Genomic DNA, 19,464 nt, shown 5'->3' on the forward strand with positions numbered 1-19,464 from the left:
CGCAAAAAACTTATATGAACAATCATTTTGTAATTCGTGTCCGTGCCGTAAGAAATTAAAGCATCTAGATATCACTATCAAAGATAGTGATAAAAACTAAAAATAAAAATTTGGGAAATTTGTTTTTTTGAAAGTAATGCATTGATAATTTCTCCCTCATCATTATTTTTATAAATTCTTTGACCATTTCATAGGAAGGAAAAAAAATGTAATTTTTTTTTTATTTTAAGAAAATTCTTAGGCATTGAATTTGTTAGATAAATATATAGATAGTATGAAATTAAGATATAAATAAATGAAATTATATAAAAGTAAATAAGATTAAATTGAAAAGAAGATGTTGAGAAGCAACATAGAGGAAAATAATTATAATTAGACTTATAATATATAGAGGAAAATTATTCATTTATTTATTTTGGATATACACGCCAATAGGCCAGAGGGCAACGGGACCCATTAGTTTATCTCTTCTCCCCTGCGTGTCAGAATGTGATAACAAAAATGTTCAGAAGATGGGAAGAGAAGCAACATCTTGGTATCCAGGTGGTGGCACCGTAGCCGTGCTCGCCGGTGTTGCTATCAAAGCGGTGGATGGAGTTATCACCATGTGACTAAAAATCTCTTGTCACTGAAAAAGAAAGACTACCAGCATTTGGAGGGTGTTTTTTTTATGAGCCGTGTAATTTTTTAATTAGAATAGGTATTGTGTTTTTCGAATCAGAACTCCGAATTCGTTTTTTTTTTTTTTAAGTTAAATTAAATAAATTTACTTTTTAAGTATTCGGTTTTTGAAAATAAGAGTTTAATGTAAAAATAAAATTTTATATTTATTTTTAATAATTTTATTTTAAAATAATATTTATAAAAAAAAGGGGAAGGGGAGAGGAAACTCAAGCATGTTCCATGTATTTTATCATTCACAAAGGCTTTGGACATTTCAAAATATATTATATAATGAGAGAAACCATATGAAACCGTTTCTCATATGGCACATAAAGGCAAAACACATTGGCTAACGATGCCTCCAATATGAGCCAATCATTTTCCACGGCTTTCTTTGACCTCACGCTGCAAACCATTACCAGGGCCACAGGTACCAAATCACGCTTCTCCACGCCGTACCCAGGTGAGCCTTTCTCGGCATATTCGCATCTCTCTTTCTTTGCTGTGAATCTTTTCATGCATGTTCCTTGTATGTTCAGAATTGCTGCTTTTTCCTCTATAATTTTATTTATTTATTTATTTATTTTCCCTCTCTTCATACATAGTACAGAGATTGTGTTTTTCCCCTTTGAAAAATATTTTGCATTTACTTCTAAATTTTCGATTCTGTAAGAGTGAGCAATCCCTGTTCTTCCTCTTTGACTAAAGCTTCAGTTTGAACTTTAAATTTCTGGGTTGTGCTTATAATCTGAGAATTTGATCAAACTCGTAGAATTTCATCTACGGCTTAGTTCGGTTGCTAAGAAAAGTGAAGGAAAAGAAGAGTATAGAATTTTTAAGGCTTGAATTCCTTTTTTCCTTGTTTGTTAGTTGGGTTGAGTTTTTCCGTTTTCTTTGTGGGAACTAGAACAAGAGCCGTAACTCGTAAGCGATGATGGTGTCTCCTTTTCTTTTCCTCCATTTTCTTTCGGGTCAACCGACTTGTGTTTTTTTTTTTTTTTTGTATTTTATTCATGGCAAGTAGTATCTGTTTATGTAACAGGTTGAAATGGAAAGAGGAGAGAATAATAGCAGAAGAAGAATTGGGTCGTTTAAAGCAGACATTAATATGTATGGAGAGAGGAATCTTGAAGGTAGTGCTGCCCTGAGGAAACCCCATTTAGAAATTTTAGAGGTACAGTTTCAAACAACTATTGAAAGTCTTGTTGGCCATATAGTACTGTTAATTTGTCCATTTCCATTCCTTGTGATAATATATTGTTCCTCCCTAAAATTCAGCAGAAGCCCTCATCAATAGCAAGAGAACTCCTTTTGGCTAGGAGGGACATTGGACGATTCAGTGAGAGCAGAAGAGCGGCAGATTCAATGAAAATTGAAGCCGAGTCTGAGCTCTTTAATGCAAAGAAGACAGTGAGAACACTGAGTTCCCTTATCAATGAATCCAAGGCAAAAGCAAAGATGCAGGACCTTGAAGATATAAAGAAGCCTGAAAAGCGAGAAGAAGGGCGGGCATCGGATGTTGGAAAGGCTGAGAATTATCAGTATGCAGAGGTGATGAAAGAAGTGGAACTTATGAAACAGGAACTGAGTAAACTTAAGCTGGACATGGCTTCTGTTTTGGAAGAGAAATCACGGGCTGAGAAGGAAATTGAAGCCGCAAGCTCAAAAATTTGGTCTTATGGAAGCTCAGCAAATTCACTTAAGAAAGAGATTGAGGAAGCCAATGAAGACCAAGTACTGGTTGAGTTGGCGCGGATTGAGGCTGTTAAAGAATTGGTAGCCATTGAAGCTCAGAGAGAAAAAGAAGCTAATGAATTCTCATCTGCAATGGAGAAAACCAGGAAGAAAATGAGTGACATTATCCAAGAGATTGAACAATCGAAAGATCTTGAGACCAAATTATCTGTCACAACTTCTGATATTGATGTGCTACAGAATGAGCTAAAGCTAGCTAAGAAAATAGACAAAAGTGTTCAAAATAATGACAGCTTGAAGCATACCAAAGGTAGTTTTAGAAGACAAGAAGGGTCCGAGACTTCAGCTTTGTTGCAGTCAGTCACAGAAGAATTGAAGGCAGCAAAGAAGGAATTAGCTTCTATTAAAGAAGAAGGCTTTGACTTCATGTCCTCTATGGATGTTATAAGAGAGGAGCTCAAGCATGTTACAGAAGAAACAGCACGGTTGAAGAAAACAGAAGAGAAGAGTGATTTGACTGTCAAAAATCTTAATTTGAAGCTGCTACGAGCCCAGTCAAAACTTGAAGCTACATCTAAGGCTGAGGAAAACGCTAGATCAATTGCATCCAACCTAACTCTTACTCTTGAACAATTAAAAACAGACGCAGAGGCAGTGAAGAAAGAAAGGGAGCTCATCAGTGAAGAAACTGCAACAATCAATGCAGAAATTCAGAAAACCGACTCTGAGATAGACTTAAATGAGGAAAGATTACAATCTGCGATGCAAGAGCTTGAAGCGGTTAAATCTTCTGAGGCAATAGCTCTTGAGAAGCTACAAACTGTGACTGAGATTACTATGAGAGCTAGAGCTTCAGCATCTCAACAGAATTCCTCAATCTTCATCTCAAAGTTTGAATACGAGTATTTAACTGGACATGCAGTTGGAGCAGAAGAGGTTGCTGATAAAATGGTTGCTGCAGCTCAAGCATGGATTGAAGCTTTAAAGGCCAGTGAGAAGGAGATACTGATGCAAACTGAAGTAGCTCAGAGAGAAATCAGAGAACTAAGAATGGAGGAAGAGAAACAAGTTCTTAGAATGGAAAGGTCTCTTTCGGCAACAAAAGCAGTGGAGGGAGAAATACAAAACTCGAGGCTAAAGCGTCAGATGAGCAGAGGCAGGAGAACTGAAAACATGCAGCTTCAGTTGGCATTGCCAAAAAAATCCATCAAGGACAAGGGCAATCTGACTCCTGCAAGACGAGCAAAGCTCCGCAAGTCTGATTCACCAGCAATTCGGCATTTCCCTCGCTCAAGTTCTGTCAATCTTAAGAAGAGGAAGAAAGTAATGCCAAGTCTAGCCAAGTTCTTCAGAAGCAAGAGAAAGGAAAACGTTCTGTAAACCATCTGAAGATTGTTATGACTATTGCCACTCGTCTACCTGAGCTCCTTAGCAATTTGATCTGTACTGTCACATAATTTCAGCATTGGAAGCTCATCCTTTAAGTTTAATTTCAAAAAGTTCTTTGGGGATTGACAGCATAAGGCATGCATTTGAGAAAATTGTAATCGCTGTGCTGTTGAGCAGCTGCTAAGATTTGTATATAAATCACCCTTTTTTAGTTGTATGCTTTTAGGTTTTACACCAATGTTTAAAGTGCTGTCTGGTGCAGTTTTCACTCTGGCCTGATCTAGCCCACTTCATTACTTGTTTAAAAGAATACAGTTCCTCCTTATTTTTGCTTTAGGGTGTTTATTTATTTATTTGGCCTTTCAGGATGGGTCGTGGCGGTGATGATGCATATTAGTAGGTGATTAGTTGCAGGACAACAGCGAGAGTGTGAGGAAAAGAATGATTAGTGCCTAAACATAAATTGATTTTGTAATGAGACTAGTTTCAAATCAATAGAAAGGGAGGATAACAGGTACATATGGCCTGCCACTTGAATGAATTCTGTATTCTTTGTAGAGGAGATAGTTCCAAGAGGGAATTGATGAATATGAAGTTATTTTTTTAAATTAAGAAAATTTTACTCCATTACTTGATTTTTTATTTGGCCATAAAGATTCCTAATGTTAATGAGAATTCCCAGCATGAGCAAAAGAAAGTGTGACCCAGCTTTATTAAATGCACTGGTTCCTCTTTTATATATATATATATATATATATATATATAACACTAATTATACAAGGATTCTAACTACCTCTTCATAGCTCTCCCACTGTGATGAGGCACTAGTGTACTAGAAATCATAGGAATTTATGTCCTTAACCCTTTGGATCCATAATATCCTATGCAATGTGGGACTATGTTGTAATATATCCTCCAATTTGTGTCACTCTTTGCCTTATTCCTTATCATATAGTTTTCATAAAAAATCTAACATTTGTGTTAACAAATATCTTCTGATGATCCTGACTATAAAAGTAATAACCCAAAAATCCTCTTAGATATCCTATAAACTGATATACCTCTTAAGAAATACATTCTTGATGTTTTGTTCTTAATTCTTTCTTTATTCTTCATTTTAATTGTGTGATTCTTTGTTTGAAAATTATTATTTCTCTAAGATATATATATTTTTTAAATAGAGGATTTCTAGCAATATAGTTCAACCATTACAACAACCAAGTGGTGAAGAAAGTGAAAAACAAAGAGGCTTATTGGGATGATATTACAATTGATGCTTTTATCTAAGTTTATGTGACTGAAACTTTGGATGGAAATATACCAAATAGTCACTTCAACAAGTTGGGATGTAAAAATGTGATAAAAGCCTTCAACAATTTGATTAGAATAAACTATCAATACAAGCAACTTAAGAATAAATAGAGTTCTTTTAAAAAAGATTGGCAACTTTGGAATACCTTGATTGGGAAAGAGACTAGCTTAGGGTGAGATCCTATAAGGCAAACCATCAATGCAAGCAATGAATGGTGGGATAAGAAATTGAAGGTATGTTTTGATTATTCATTAAATTTATTTGATTAATTTATATATTAGTTATAGAATATGATAAATTAAATACTCTTGTAGGAGAATCATGAAGCAATAAAGTTTAGAGCAAATGGCTTGAAAATTTTTGAGCAATCGGATATGCTTTTCAAATATATTGTTGTTATTGGTGAAGGATCTTGGGCACTATCACAAGGCTTTGTAGGACAAGATGTTAATGACTCATCTTGAGGATAATATAATAGAAGGACAAGATGACTCTAGTTACAATCAGTCACTTGATACTATCTCCCATAGTTTTGAAGCTACTACCCAACCTTCTCTGGAAAAAAAATGAGGGAAGAAGAAAGAGGAAAAAAATGAAACCAAATATGAGGTTGTGGCTATCCAGTTAGAGCTTATTTGTAGTGCTGTGGAGAATAGGTCTTTTATCTCATCTAGAGCAGATAAGTCAGGTTGTAGCATTACTGAAGTGATGAAAATCATATATAGCATGCCTAAAGTGAAGAATGACTTTGAGTTATATATGAAAGCTACATATATCATGGTTAAGGAAAATAGAGAGATGTTTGTTGCATTAGAAGACCCAACTGATCTTATTGCATGGCTTAAACATAAACATGTTTGACTGACGAAGTTGTTTCTTGTTCTTATATGGAAACATATTTTTGCTACCTAATATTGTTTAGTTGTTAGGTTGAGGGGAGGAAGAAGATGTTGGTTTGCTTTGTGTGTAAATTGAAAAGCCATTATGCCCTTATTTGAATTAAGAGTTGTCCTCATATTTCCATTTCCCACATGTAAATCCACATGGTTCCTTAAAGAAAAATGTAAACTAAAATGCAACAAAACACACACAAGAGATAAAATTTATGTTATATTAGAAGTATGAATTAAACCTGATCCTTATATTAATAAAATTAGACAAAAAAATGTGAGAAATTTGAAAATTTGTATAACAATGTAAACATAGCTAAATTCAATGAATAAAGCACTTAATATAAAATGGGGCATGTGGAGAAGTTGAAAATTTTCCCAAATTTGTGGGAAAATTTTAAATGTTATAATCTAAAATTTTAAAAGTTATTTACTTTTAAGTGTTGTTCTCACATAGTTACATGTGAATAGAACTTGATATGGTGTCTTGATTGTAGTTTCAAAAGTGATCACTAAACTTTGAAGCTTAAACTTGAATCTATACTCATACTAATAGAATCCTAAAACGATAATTTTGTAACCTCATTGTCCATCTTGTGACAATCGACTTGAAGGTCACATGCTCACAAAATTACTCTAGAAGAAGCAAACTACCTTAATTTTAAATTTCGAAAATCAAGGCTATACATTATGTTACAATTCGGTAGACAAACTTAAAAGTTAGGTGATCTAGGTTATGGAAAACCTAGTGGGGTTAAATAGGTATTCTTTGAATTAATCCCCTAATAAATAATTTATTACCAATATTCAGTTTGTCCTTTTAGATTAATTATTTATTGAGAGCAATCAATCCCATGCAAATATAAATAAAATCAATCATACAAATGAACACAAGGATAGAACATGGAAAAACCACATAGCAACCTACTAGGTGTAAAAAACCACGAGTATTCTCTTAACCGTTAAATAATCCATTAATTATGAGAAAATGGTACATAATTTTATGTTATCGGATGCACGTACTCCCTAAGGTCTTATACCATTAACACCTACACTTCTTTTTCGCGTCCCCCACACAACACTCATTTGTGCTCCTTAGTGGATCTCTTAAAGCCCTTATTGAAGTTTTGCGATGAGATCTATAACATTTGTTATAGTTGAAAGTTACTCTCAAGAAAGATTTTGAAAGTTTGAGAGTTAGTGGATCAAACTTTTTGTAAGAATGTCTATGCTCTCTTAGGGTTCATAAAACTCTTCATTTTTTTAAAAATAAAATAAAATATCACTATTTATATTTATAAAACCTTTTTTAGAATTATGGAGAGTTTACTAATTCTAAAATATTCCAAAGATCTTTTTAAAATCTTCCAAAGACCTTTTTAAAATCAAATACAAATTTAGAAATAAACCCAATTTTAAAACTTACTAAAAAATATTTCAAAAATTCTTTTTAGAATCAAATTAGGAAATAAAAAGTATTTTCTTCCTAATTTCCTGAATTAGTCATTCGAAAAACTTTTCAATCATCGATACTTATCTTAAATTTGAAGGTTTCAAATAACCCAATTTCAAATTTGATGAAGTTTGAAGTTGCCTTGAGACAAGTAATACCCAAGGAAGTAAGTTGTATCTAATTAGTAGGAAAGAAACAAAATTGCCAACTAAATAAAATACACTAACAATCCATTAAATCTTTATGAGATTGTGAATTTACACAATGACACATACAAATAATTTTGTTGACAAGGTGGACATTTTCTAATAGATGTTAGCATCGCAACAAAATAACAAACTCTAGGCCCAATGGTGTCTACTAAGCCAAACCAATAGATTGAATAAAGAACTAAGTTACTACCAAATAAATATATTCAACAGAGGTTGCACAAATGCAGGCTAGACATGCTAAGGGTACTTAGACCCTCCTATCTTAGAAAGTATTATTGACCTTTCAAACCTCTAAAATTAGCTTTACCTTTGTCAAATGTAAATAATAATGATGCAAAAGAATAATCTCAAATTTTATATAAAAGTTAAAATCTAAAATCTATTAAAGATCTTTAGTTTATAGAAAACAACTTCTAAGAGATGGAAACACACATAATATAAAAATATTTTTCTTCTCAATACTAGGGCCATTCTTTCACTTTATCTCAAACAAGTTTATTATTTGTCTATTTATGTTTATCTCTCGACTACTAACAAAATTTTTCCACTTAATGATGATCATTTATATCATCAATGTTTAATTTTGTTTTCCTTATTAAAAACATAGAATGTTTTTCCTCTTTTGTCATTAGGGCTCTTGCAAAACTATGGACCTTATTAAGATGGAAAGAAGAAAACAACTTACCTTGATTCTATATGTTATAACGGACATATTTATTATGTTTGTTACACTTTGTACTATTATAAGGAAGTGCTATCATAAGTGAATATTGATGAAAAGGCCTACAAATAAGGTATTTTTGCAAGTTGAGAATCTTAATTGATTGATTTATGAGACTGATATAGCATGTATGAAGCAATTTGGGATAATAGACATACTTTAACCACATTATGTTTCACACTTCATACTTTGGTAAACTAAAGGATTCAAGATTCGTCGATGTAGAAGAAATTGTTTCATTATTCTTGCATATCATGTAAAGAATTGAGTTATAAAATTTAGATTCTTAAGGTGTGGAGAAAATGATAATGACATTTCAATGCAACATTGAATGTGGAGATTCACCACCAATGAGTATTACTAAAAAAAATGGAACTAGTATTTGAGAACTCGACAAATGAGAGATGAAAGTGACTTAAGATGTATCAAATATAAATTTAATTTATGTAAATTTCATATTATTGAAATAAAATTGTCTAGGACCTTTAGATGAAATTTATATTCAAGTGATGAATTTACCTGTGGGAGATAAACCTAGATATTGAACAAGGAAGAATGGAATTGTAACAAATGTCTTAGGAGTTTATTTTTAAGACATGTGGTTTATTTATATATCGCCAAGTTGGGAATGATCAACCTTTGATTCTTGAGTGCTTCGAGATGCAGTTAGTTAGAGAAATAAACTAACAGCTCCACATGGTAACTATGTGTTCATAGCAACTATTGAGTTCTTTTAAAAAATATATATGGTTTCTTTTTTAAAATATGTTTTGGAATATTAATTTTAGGCTATTACTATCTTTTTTATGTTGATATGCAAATGGAGATGAATTATTTATCCCACATAAAGGACAAAGATATCATCTCTATGATTGGAAAGAGAGACATATGCCAACAACCTATGAAGAGTTTTTTTTAACATAAAACATTATGCACAAAAAATGTTATTAAGAGATGTTTTGGTTTGCTCAAACTATGTTGGGCTAAACTTAGGAGCCTTTACTTCTATCCAATGAAAACACAATGTAAAATCATTCTTTCTTGTTATCTTCTTCCTAATTTCACAAAATGAGAGATGTTTGTGAACCTACTAGGACAAGAGTTGGGGGTGCAAGACAACCAAGTTGTAGGTGAACCAATAACTATAATTGAACCATTATATTCAGAGTGCTTGGATAACAAATTTAGCAATTCAAATGTTTAATGAATGGAGGATATTGTAGCATGTTGTTTATTTTATAAAAAAAAAATTTGTTAGATGTTTTTGACTAATAATTTACAAATTTCAAATGGTTTGTATGAATTATTATATGACGAACTAGTTTGAATAGAATTTGATAATGTCTTTCTATTGTTAAATTTGATATATAGTTAGATTGTATTTATTATAATTGTCTTTATATTATATTTGTTCTTAAAATATAGTTATATAAATTGATATTTTTGAAACATATGATGGATTTTACATCAAGTGGTCAAATAAAGGGGTATGGAAGAAACAAACAAGTATGGATTCCCAATAAAGATGAAAAATTGGTTGAATATCTTGTTATGTGTTTCATGGAAGCTAAAGTGTGATAATGGATTTAAAAGCAAAGGTATTTTTACAAGTAGAAAAGTTGTTAGGGGAAAAACTTCCAAATTATGGATTTAAAACCAATCCACATATTGAATTGTGTGTGAAGATTTTAAAAAGATAATTCAATACCATACTGGATATGCTAACCCATGGTAGTTTTTTTGGGACAATGAAAAGAAAATGATTTTAGGTGATCAAGAAGTATTTGAAGTTTAGGTCAAGGTAAATATATTTATAATTCTTTCTATCTTGTTTTTTCTTCTTTTCTTTTATTTTTATTTTTTTGTGATTTTTTATTCCACAACATCTTGTTAATTTATTTGATGCATTGGTATAATCTTTTAATTTCAATATATTATGTATTTTATATGCCTAAATATCACTTATGTATTCCAATTCTCCAAACCTCTACAATTCCAAATAATCTTTGTTTAAATCTTGTTGCAATAAAAAAAAATGGCAATCCAATTCCAAATATTTTAAGTCTAGACCTTATTCCACTCTAGGAAAATATAGGAAAACTAGTTTCTTAGAGACTTGGCTTGTTATTGTTATTTAATGATTTTTCTTAAGAGATCGACATTTTCATACAAAATATGGGTAAATTGAATTTCTTGGAACTTGCTCACCAACTTCATGAATGATGTTTGTTTCTATTGTTAATTGATTTTTCTTAAGAGAAATGTTAGTTGTGATTGCTTTTAATAGGCTACACATTGCGGTCTAGCTAATTTTTTTAATTTTCATTCAATTGTTGATGTTGTAAGGTTCTTCCCTTGCTTGGATTATTTTATTGTATTGTTGGGTCGCTGTAACTCTTCTTGTATTGTTGATGCTACATTTTCTACTTTAGTTCCAAAAAATTGCATTGGGAAACTTAAATATTCATGATTCATCAATGGAATGATTTAAGTATTAGATTGCTAAAGGGAACTTAAAACAAGTTGGTTCTACTTATTTATTCATATCCATTAAATGAATTTTCAGTCGTAAGACTTGTTGTAATTTTTTGGATTTGTGCAGTTTTTGGATTACGAAAGGATAAAAAATTTTAGATTTTCAATTGTTGATGAATATTTTATATTTCTAAATGGTAATTTATTGAGATTAAACTAGTGGTTATAAGTAGTTACAATTTGGAATTTACCAAATGGTTGATCACTACGAAAACTTAACAAACACCATTTTTTATGATATGTAATACATTTATTTAGGTTAGTAACTTTTATGTTAATAACAATTCAAATATGATTATTGTTTTAACTTTTATGTTAACAATAATTCAAATATGATTATTGTTTTAACTTTTATCTTAATAATAATTCAAATATTATTATTGTTCTTTTTTTTTATCCATTTAATTATTTTTTGTATATTTTATAGGGGCATAAAGATGCTAATGGTTTGAGACTCAAATTGTTTCCACACTTTAATGATCAAAGTCTTGTTTTTCATAAAGATCATGATAATTGAAAAGGAGTCATGTCAACTATTGATATTTTGGAGGAGTTAAATTAACATGAAGCAAACAATGAAATTGGAGTTGATGACTTAGAAACTAATGCCTCCTGTACTCGTACAATTACATCTACTTCAAAAAGAATGAAATATTCATCACAATCTCATAGGAAAAGAGTAAAGAATGATGACATGACTGTAATTGATGCAAAAACAAAGACATGCAATGCATTAGAGAACTTTGTTACTAACTTTAACTAACTGGCAAAAAGGAAAGATAGAGTGGTTAGTGAATTGGAGAAACTTTATGATTTTAGTAGGTTGGATTTATTGAAATTAAGTCAAATTACTATGAACAACCTGATGAAAGTTAAACTTTTGTTCAATCTAGATGAAGATCTCAAGGTTGAATGGGTGAAACAACTTCTTCAAACCCCATGAATTCCCATGTTGCATCCTTGTTGGTTTGTTGTCTTTAGGTTAGATTGATAGAAATTTTAAGTTGAATGTTTTGTTTCACCTATTTCATATAAACTTTTGATTGTTTTGTTGGCTTAATTTGAGTGGATATACTAGTTATGAATTTTATTAGGTATGGTACTTATATTGAAAACTAGAATGAAGTTTATGTTCTTTTTATTTACTTTTTTTGCAAATAGGAAACAAGCATTTGCTAACTTTGAAAATTTAATTGTTTTTATAAATTTTTTTTTCCCTTTTTCTCTTTTTGGTTAAAGTACATTTCTATAATTTCTTGTGCAAGATAAATTATTCAAAGATAAAAGAATTACTCATATTGGAATTAATGTGGATTTGATTGAATATGATATTTATTGAAAATTAGAATAAAGTTTGGTGTGGACCTTGCATTTTGCATGATGCGTTCCCACTCGATGGTGTGATTCGCTTTTTTATTTATTTGGTGAAAATTTGATTTTTAGAAAAAGACTTGAAGTGACCACTTATTTTTTTTTAAAGGGAAAAAACAAAATAAGAAAAAAAAACCCTAAATGTGACTCCTGAAGGAAAAAACAAGTTTGTGAAAAACTAAGTTTAGGTCTAGGGATCAGGTTACCTATTAGGAAGGTACGGTGGTAAGCCGTAGCACCCCTCTAAGCTCGTATATATACGGTCTCTACTAAATGAATTGAAGAAATTGTGACAATTAACTAATTAATTATGGATACAAAAATTAATACCATAAATCAATATACACAAAAGTGATAACAAAATAAAATTACAATAATGTACAAAATAAATGACAATAGAATTATGCAAATTGATTTATTGTACTAATTAAAAAAATATTTGAAAAAAATTAGTTTTTCAAAAATTTCAAAGGATTTTATTGAGAACAATTTTGAATAAGTGATTTCAATTTATTTATTTACAAAAAAGTGTCAATTTATTTTTTCAATTTCATTTGTATTCAGTTTTCAAAAAAAGTTATTTACACTTATTGTATCAAAAGAATTTATTACAAAATTTCAATTTGGGTACAAAAATTATTTTTACTTATTTTTACTAGAAAATAATGAATTTTTATAATTTTATTTACAAAAGTATTTCAATTTGTTTTCATTTAAGAAAAGTGACTTATACAAATTATTAAAAAAAATATAACTTTATTTGCAAAATAATTTTTAATTAAAAATTATTTTTTGAGACAACTTTATTTACAAAACAATTTTTGGACAATTTTTATTAAACAAAGAAATTTTGGGACAATTATTATTAAAAACAATTTTTCAAATTTTATTTTTTTTTGGATTTTTCTAAAAACATTTTTTTGAATTTTTATTAATAAAAAAACTTTCCTTTATTGAGAAGAATATTTTAAAATTATTATTTCATTAAACATATTTACTGAATTTTTTCTTTTATTTAAATAAAATTTCTGATTTGTTCGATATTCAATTTTGTACACTCAATAAACATATACAAACGAATATTTACAAGAACTAATAAAAATAAAACCAAATAAAAGTGAGAAATAAAACGGGTACCCAAACAAGCTTAATGTCTTCTTACAACTTTTTTATTATCACTTTCTTACATGAAATTTCGTGCTCTACGTGTTATAAATCCGTACTCAGCCAACAATATTGCAGAATAAACTCATGCAAAAACATAAATAGTTCAAATATAAATATCCAAAAATGTACAAAATCCAAAACAAATATTTGAGCCCAAATCCAAACTTCAAATTAGTTCGATAAATTTCGTCAATCAAAATGGGCCAAAATTAACAAATATAACCTAACAAAAATATCTCACATGTCATAGGTCATAATCCAAAAATTTCAAATTAATAACCAAAATATAAACTCAATTAATCAAACACAAAACATGATAAATTAAAATAAATCTCATTAGGCCTAAATTTAATATCCCATAATACAAGCCCAATTTAATATGCAAACCTAAATCCACAACCAAAATCAACCCAATTTAATATGCAAACCCACATCCAAAATATACTACAATATTATATCATATCCTAATTAAATAATTCAAATGAGCGCAACCATATAAATTATCAACTAATTTAGCTCAAATTAACAAATTCCAAATTAATTCACCAACAATAAATTAGCCCAAATTTCATATTAATTTTTCAATAACAAATTAACCCAAATTTCATATTAATAAATAAAACTCAAATGTTATATTAGTTCAATAATTCAAATTTCATGTGTGTGATGGGAAAGTGAGGGAATGAGAGAATGAGAGAAAAGAGGAAAGGATCACCAATCGACAGTGGCTCGCTGGCAACGACTAGCAATGAGGGTTGATGTCTTTTTGAGAAACAAAAATAAAATAAAATAAATTAATAATAAAAAAAATGGGAGGAAGAAAAAGGGGATGGAGGGGCGTCAACGTCATGCCACTGGCAGTGGCGATGGAGACTGCTGAAAATGGGAAGTAATGTGGAGAAGAAAAGGAAAAGAGAAAAAAAAAAAAGAGGAAAAAAATAATAACAAAATGAATGAAGATTGGGTGGAGTTGTGGAATATGCGAGAGGAAGAGCAATGTAGACCCCTCTTTGGCAACCCGAAAAGAGTTGGGTATTTTATTTGGGAGTGGGGGACGCCTTCCAGGGGGAGCAAACTGTTGAGACATGTGGCAAGGAAGTGACCACCTTGCCATGGTGGTGGTTGAGAGAGACTTTTTTTGTGGAATAGGAAACAACGGAGTAGCTAGAGAGAGGGATAGTTGGAACAATGGAGTTTTAGAGGATGATGATCTAAGTAGGTTAGGTAGAGGCTTGGACTGGAAGCTAAAAAAATAGAGAGGAGATAGAGGTTTTGGGAGGAAAGTAAGAAGAAGAAGAAAGCTGGGTAGGGTAGGCGAGCTTTCTAATATTCAAGTGTTTGAGTGAGAGCTGGGGGGAAACAAAAATGAGGATAATAGAGTGAGTACCAATGAAGAAAAAGAAAGCAAAAGAAGGGGGAGTTGGAAGCAAGATAACTTTAGGGTTTATGTGTGAGCATTCCAGGTCAAGCCACTGCAAGCTTCTTGCCTCTAATTTTTGCACTGTTTCATTTCCATTTCCAGCTACATTTTTAGCTACTTTGTTGGACTTAACTCCCTACATGCATGCTCTGTTTTTGGCTTGGTTTTTTGTATGTTTGTATTCTCTTATGAATGTTTAATGCCTTGCTCCTTTCCTAAACTAGATATATAAAAATCATGCTCTTACTTTCTTTAAATCCCACCCATTCCTTACTCTTTGAGAATCCATGACATAGAGTCAAATTCATGCTCTATTTTTACATTTTTTTTATTCCTCTATGTTTCTTGCTGATGGTGGGGTTGAGGTCATCATGGCTAGCTTCAAGTGGAGAAGATTCACACAATGACATAGTCTTTAGTAGAAGCAAGATTTTTGTCGACATCATCTCCTCTACTATCGATTGCAATTGAAAACAAGGAGCAACATCTTCATTATTTTCCTGATTACCATAGTTCATGTCTCCATGGAGGAGTTGTAGTAGGTTAACTTACTATCACCGTACCCAATCATTGCCATATTTTGGAAGTCATCATATTGCAAGATGAACACGTTTCAAATGGATGCAATCATGAATTTCGATAGGAGAATTAGAAGATTGTAGCCATGAATCTTAGTGAGAGATTTTGAAGATCACAATTATGAATTTCAACGAATGATTGGAAGATGATTTGGAATTTTCTAATGGAGATTATAGCTTTGAATTTTAGTGAAATGGAGGAGAATCTGATAATGAAACACATGAATATTGTAATATTGAAGATAGGAACACGTTCAACTGGTTTGAGGTATTGATCATGAATTGTTTTCTTATTTTGTTGTTGCATTTCGGTGGGAGAATTGAAAAGTGACAACAGCTAGTGAAGAAATGAGTTGAAGGTGGCTGCATATAGGGTGATAGAATGGCTGAAATCCAAGTGAAGTTTTTGTGGGTATTTGCATGGTTGAATTGTGTTGAAACTCTAGTGAAGAAACGAGTTGGAGGTGGCTGCATATAGGGTGATCGAATGGCTGAAATCCAAGTGAAGTTTTTGTGGGTATTTGCATGGTTGAATTGTGTTGAAACTCTAGTGAAGAAACGAGTTGAAGGTGGCAGCATATAGGGTGATCGAATTACTGAAATCCAAGTGAAGTTTTGTGGGTATTTTCATGGCTGAATTGTGTTGAAACTCTAGTGAAGAAACGAGCTGAAGGTGGCTACATATAGGGTGATGAATGACTGAAATCCAAGTGAAGTTTTGTGGGTATTTTCATGGTTGAATTGTGCTAAAACTCTAATGAAGAAACAAGCTGAAGGTGGTTATATATATGGTAGTTATGTAGCAAAGAATTAATGAAGAAAATGCCACATGTGTATGACTATGCATGGCCACTCTTGGCATGCAATCCCAATGGCCACATGTCATTCTCTTATATTTTTTTTTTCATCCTTTGATGTTAAAAATAATTTTCCACATTCCAATTTTTAAATAATTTTCAAAACTCCATTTTTTCTCAAATAATTTTAATTCCACTCTGTTTTTCAAATAATTTTTAAGTCATTAATATTTCTTCTTTTTGTAGGGTTTTAGGTCACCAAAATTTCCAATTTTAATAATTTTTCTACCATTTTCCTTTTAGCATGCACTTTCTCAAATTTTCTTTGATTTTCAAATAATTTTCGATTTTCACGTTTTATATAAAAATGAATAATTTTTCATAATTCCAACATAATGGAGTTTATGGGAATTAATTCATAATAATATAAATCGGGCTTTGGTGGGGGCCCCATATATGAGTTTTCTATTCTGATTGTCAAGTGTTATACTTAATGAATATTACTTGATCTTTGTCTTACTCTTTGACATGGATGTGCTAATTTTATCATTATGAGCCAACCTTATTTCCATGATAGTACGTTCTTATTTGCTGCTAAGCTACGCTTCTATTCCTACTTTATTTATTTATTCGTTCTCATATTCGATTTGTTTTATTATTTGATCATTTCATTGATATCCATTGATTTCCTTATCAATTGTCACACTTGTCTCACCTTATTTAGTAGAGACCTTATTATAAGGTTTAGAGGGGTGCTATGATTCTCCACCTTACCTTCCCAATAGGTAACCTGACCCCTGGACCCGACTTTGATTTTCTACGGACTGTCTTTTTCAAATAAGGAGTCGCGCTTAAGGTTTTTTTTCTTCTTATTTTATTTTCCCTTAAAAAAATAAAACAAAAATAAATGACAACTCTGGTTTTTTTTTTTCTTTCTAAAAATCAAATTTTCACAAAAAAAAAAAAAAAAAACGAATCTCACTGTCGAGTGAGAAAGCACGTGGAGCAAAATGCGGGGTCCACAAGCAAGCAGAGAGAAGAAAAAAATGGAAGAGAAAATGGGCTAGCCATAGGGTGTGTGGGTCGTGGAGTGGTTGTGCTATTGGAAGGGAGCCCCAATAAGAAATGATGGAGGGAAAAAAAATGGGGCCGACTACCCAAAAAAATGGGAAGCAAAAAACTAAAAAAAAAAAAAAAATGAGAAGAGAGAAGAGAAAAGAGAGAAAAAAAGGGGGGTAGTGACGTAGGGGTATGGGTGAGAGAGAGAGAAAGTGGGTAGGGTAGTTGGGGAAGGTAGGAAGAGATGAGAGAAATGAGAGAAAAGAAAGAAAGGGAGAATTACCCTTAAGGATAGGCTGGGGAAACATATGACCGAGAAGGATGGGTATATTTAATAATTCTTCTGAAGAATAGGGTGAAATTATGATAATTTTTCCAAAGGCCTTATTTTGTTTAAATGCCAAGACTACCCTTAATAAGTGAAAAAAAAAAAAAAAAAAAAAACTTCTTTAGCCTAGCTGTAGCTTGTCAGTATTGAAGAAAAAAAAAGGGAAAGAGGAAAAAACTCCAGCACTTCAGGTTATGATCTGAAACCGTCTTCACAAAGCTTGTATTTTTGTATGAATCTAGCAAGAAATCCATTAAAGGTAAATTTTTTTTTTTAAAAAAAAAGGCCAAAAAAACAAAAATACGTTAGTTTATGCAAATAAATAAATAAATAATTTAAAATTTGGATTGAAGGAACGAACTGTTAATAATTTTAACAATGTAGATCTAAAATATTAAATCTGAAATATTAAAGGAGGTTTTGAGAAAGAAATTACATTTTTTTTTTGTGTAAAATGTTATTTAAAATTTTTTTTTTGAATTTTTTTATATTATTTTGGTCATATTGAAGATGAGTTTTTATTTTTAATTTATTTTCCGGGTGGGTTGTTTGGTATGATTATTATTGATTTCCATTAAGAAAATTTGCACTTTAGTTTTGTTGTTGAGACTTGTTTGACATGGTAGAAGAAAAAATTTTCTCAATTGTTTTATGCTTATTTGGAATCACTTTGTTTGGGTATTTATGAACATATTTGGATTTTAATTGAAAACTGAAAATTATAATCAATTGAGACATATTTTATAAAATAAAGAACAATATTTGTTGTATATTAGACATGCATACGCCAAAAAACTCACAACTATCCAGTTTCATAAGAATTTTGAAATTTTACGTAATGTTATTGTATTTATATTGTAATTGTAGTGTAGTTTTATTGTACATTTATATTTTTATATAAAAAAACCCACAATTGCCCAGTTTTATAAGAAATTTGAAATTTTCAAAATTTTAGGTAATATTATTGTATCTATATTGTAATTGTAGTGTATTTTTATTGTACATTTATATTTTTATATAAAAAAAACCCACAATTGGCCAGTTTCATAAGAAATTTGAAATTTTCAAAATTTTACCTTATTGTAATGTATTGTAATGTTATTGTATTTATATTGTAATTGTAGTATATTTTTATTGTACATTTATATTTTTATATAAAAAATCAATTTTATAGATTTTTTTTATACATCAATAACTTTATGTATTGAAATTATAATAGTGTATTTTTGTTGTCTTTTTATAATTTTAGCTTGCAAGGATGCTTTATGATAGGAATACAACATGATAGGCTAGAAATGCTACTTCAGTAAAAAATGAATTCAATGTTTTGTTATTTTGATATATTGTAATGTATCGTAATATTAATATTTTTTTCATTATAACTATATTACATTTGTATTGTACTTATACTTTAAAATTGTCAGGAAAAAAAATGTACCTCTCAATTGGTAAATGGACTTGAGAAATTCAAGGTAAATTGGTCTAATAAAAATGTAAGGACTTTATAAGAATTATCAAATCTACCCACCATTTTCAGTAATTTTTTTTCCCAGTTTACCCTTAAAAAGAAAAGGAAGAAAATAAAAAGAAAGAAAGAAAAAATAATAAATTAATAATAATAATAGTAATAATAATCCTAATAAAATAAAAAAATATAAAAAAATAATAAAAACTAAGAATTAAAGGGTGAGTGAATAAAAAATATCATATTTAATAATTTTGGGATCTACATTTAGTTCTTTTATTTCTTCTTTTAAAAATAGAAAAATGTTTTCTAGTTTTGAAAATTTAAATATTATAATAATTTGGTTTTTTTGGTATAAATATAATTGGCATGACAAAGTATTCAAATTTTTAATAAAAAGAATAATTAA

General features: G+C 30.4%; 1 protein-coding gene across 4 annotated transcripts; it reads left to right on the forward strand.

The window, feature by feature from the left end:
* The first annotated feature begins 962 nt into the window (after positions 1–962).
* LOC100244639 (protein PLASTID MOVEMENT IMPAIRED 2) lies at positions 963–4,072 on the forward strand. 4 transcript variants are annotated; one of them, XM_010662096.3, is made up of 3 exons: positions 963–1,126; positions 1,706–1,837; positions 1,942–4,072. In XM_010662096.3, exons 2-3 carry the CDS (start codon positions 1,712–1,714, stop codon positions 3,736–3,738), a joined length of 1,923 nt encoding a protein of 640 aa, XP_010660398.1. In that variant the 5' UTR covers positions 963–1,126; positions 1,706–1,711; the 3' UTR covers positions 3,739–4,072. The 4 variants fall into 4 exon arrangements, with proteins under 4 accessions (XP_010660398.1, XP_010660397.1, XP_002281016.3 ...); XM_010662095.3 differs by lacking the exon at positions 963–1,126 and adding an exon at positions 1,153–1,192; XM_002280980.5 differs by lacking the exon at positions 963–1,126 and adding an exon at positions 1,155–1,192 and having other exon boundaries at positions 1,945–4,072.
* Positions 4,073–19,464: the final 15,392 nt, after the last annotated feature.

This window comes from Vitis vinifera, chromosome 14 (assembly GCF_030704535.1).
Source record: "Vitis vinifera cultivar Pinot Noir 40024 chromosome 14, ASM3070453v1".
NCBI lineage: Eukaryota > Viridiplantae > Streptophyta > Magnoliopsida > Vitales > Vitaceae > Vitis > Vitis vinifera.

Excerpts from the sequence above, each read along its gene's own strand:
- LOC100244639 (XM_010662095.3), top strand. Across the intron at positions 1,838-1,941 it reads CCCATTTAGAAATTTTAGAG|CAGAAGCCCTCATCAATAGC; the intron begins GTACAGTTTCAA and ends CCTAAAATTCAG.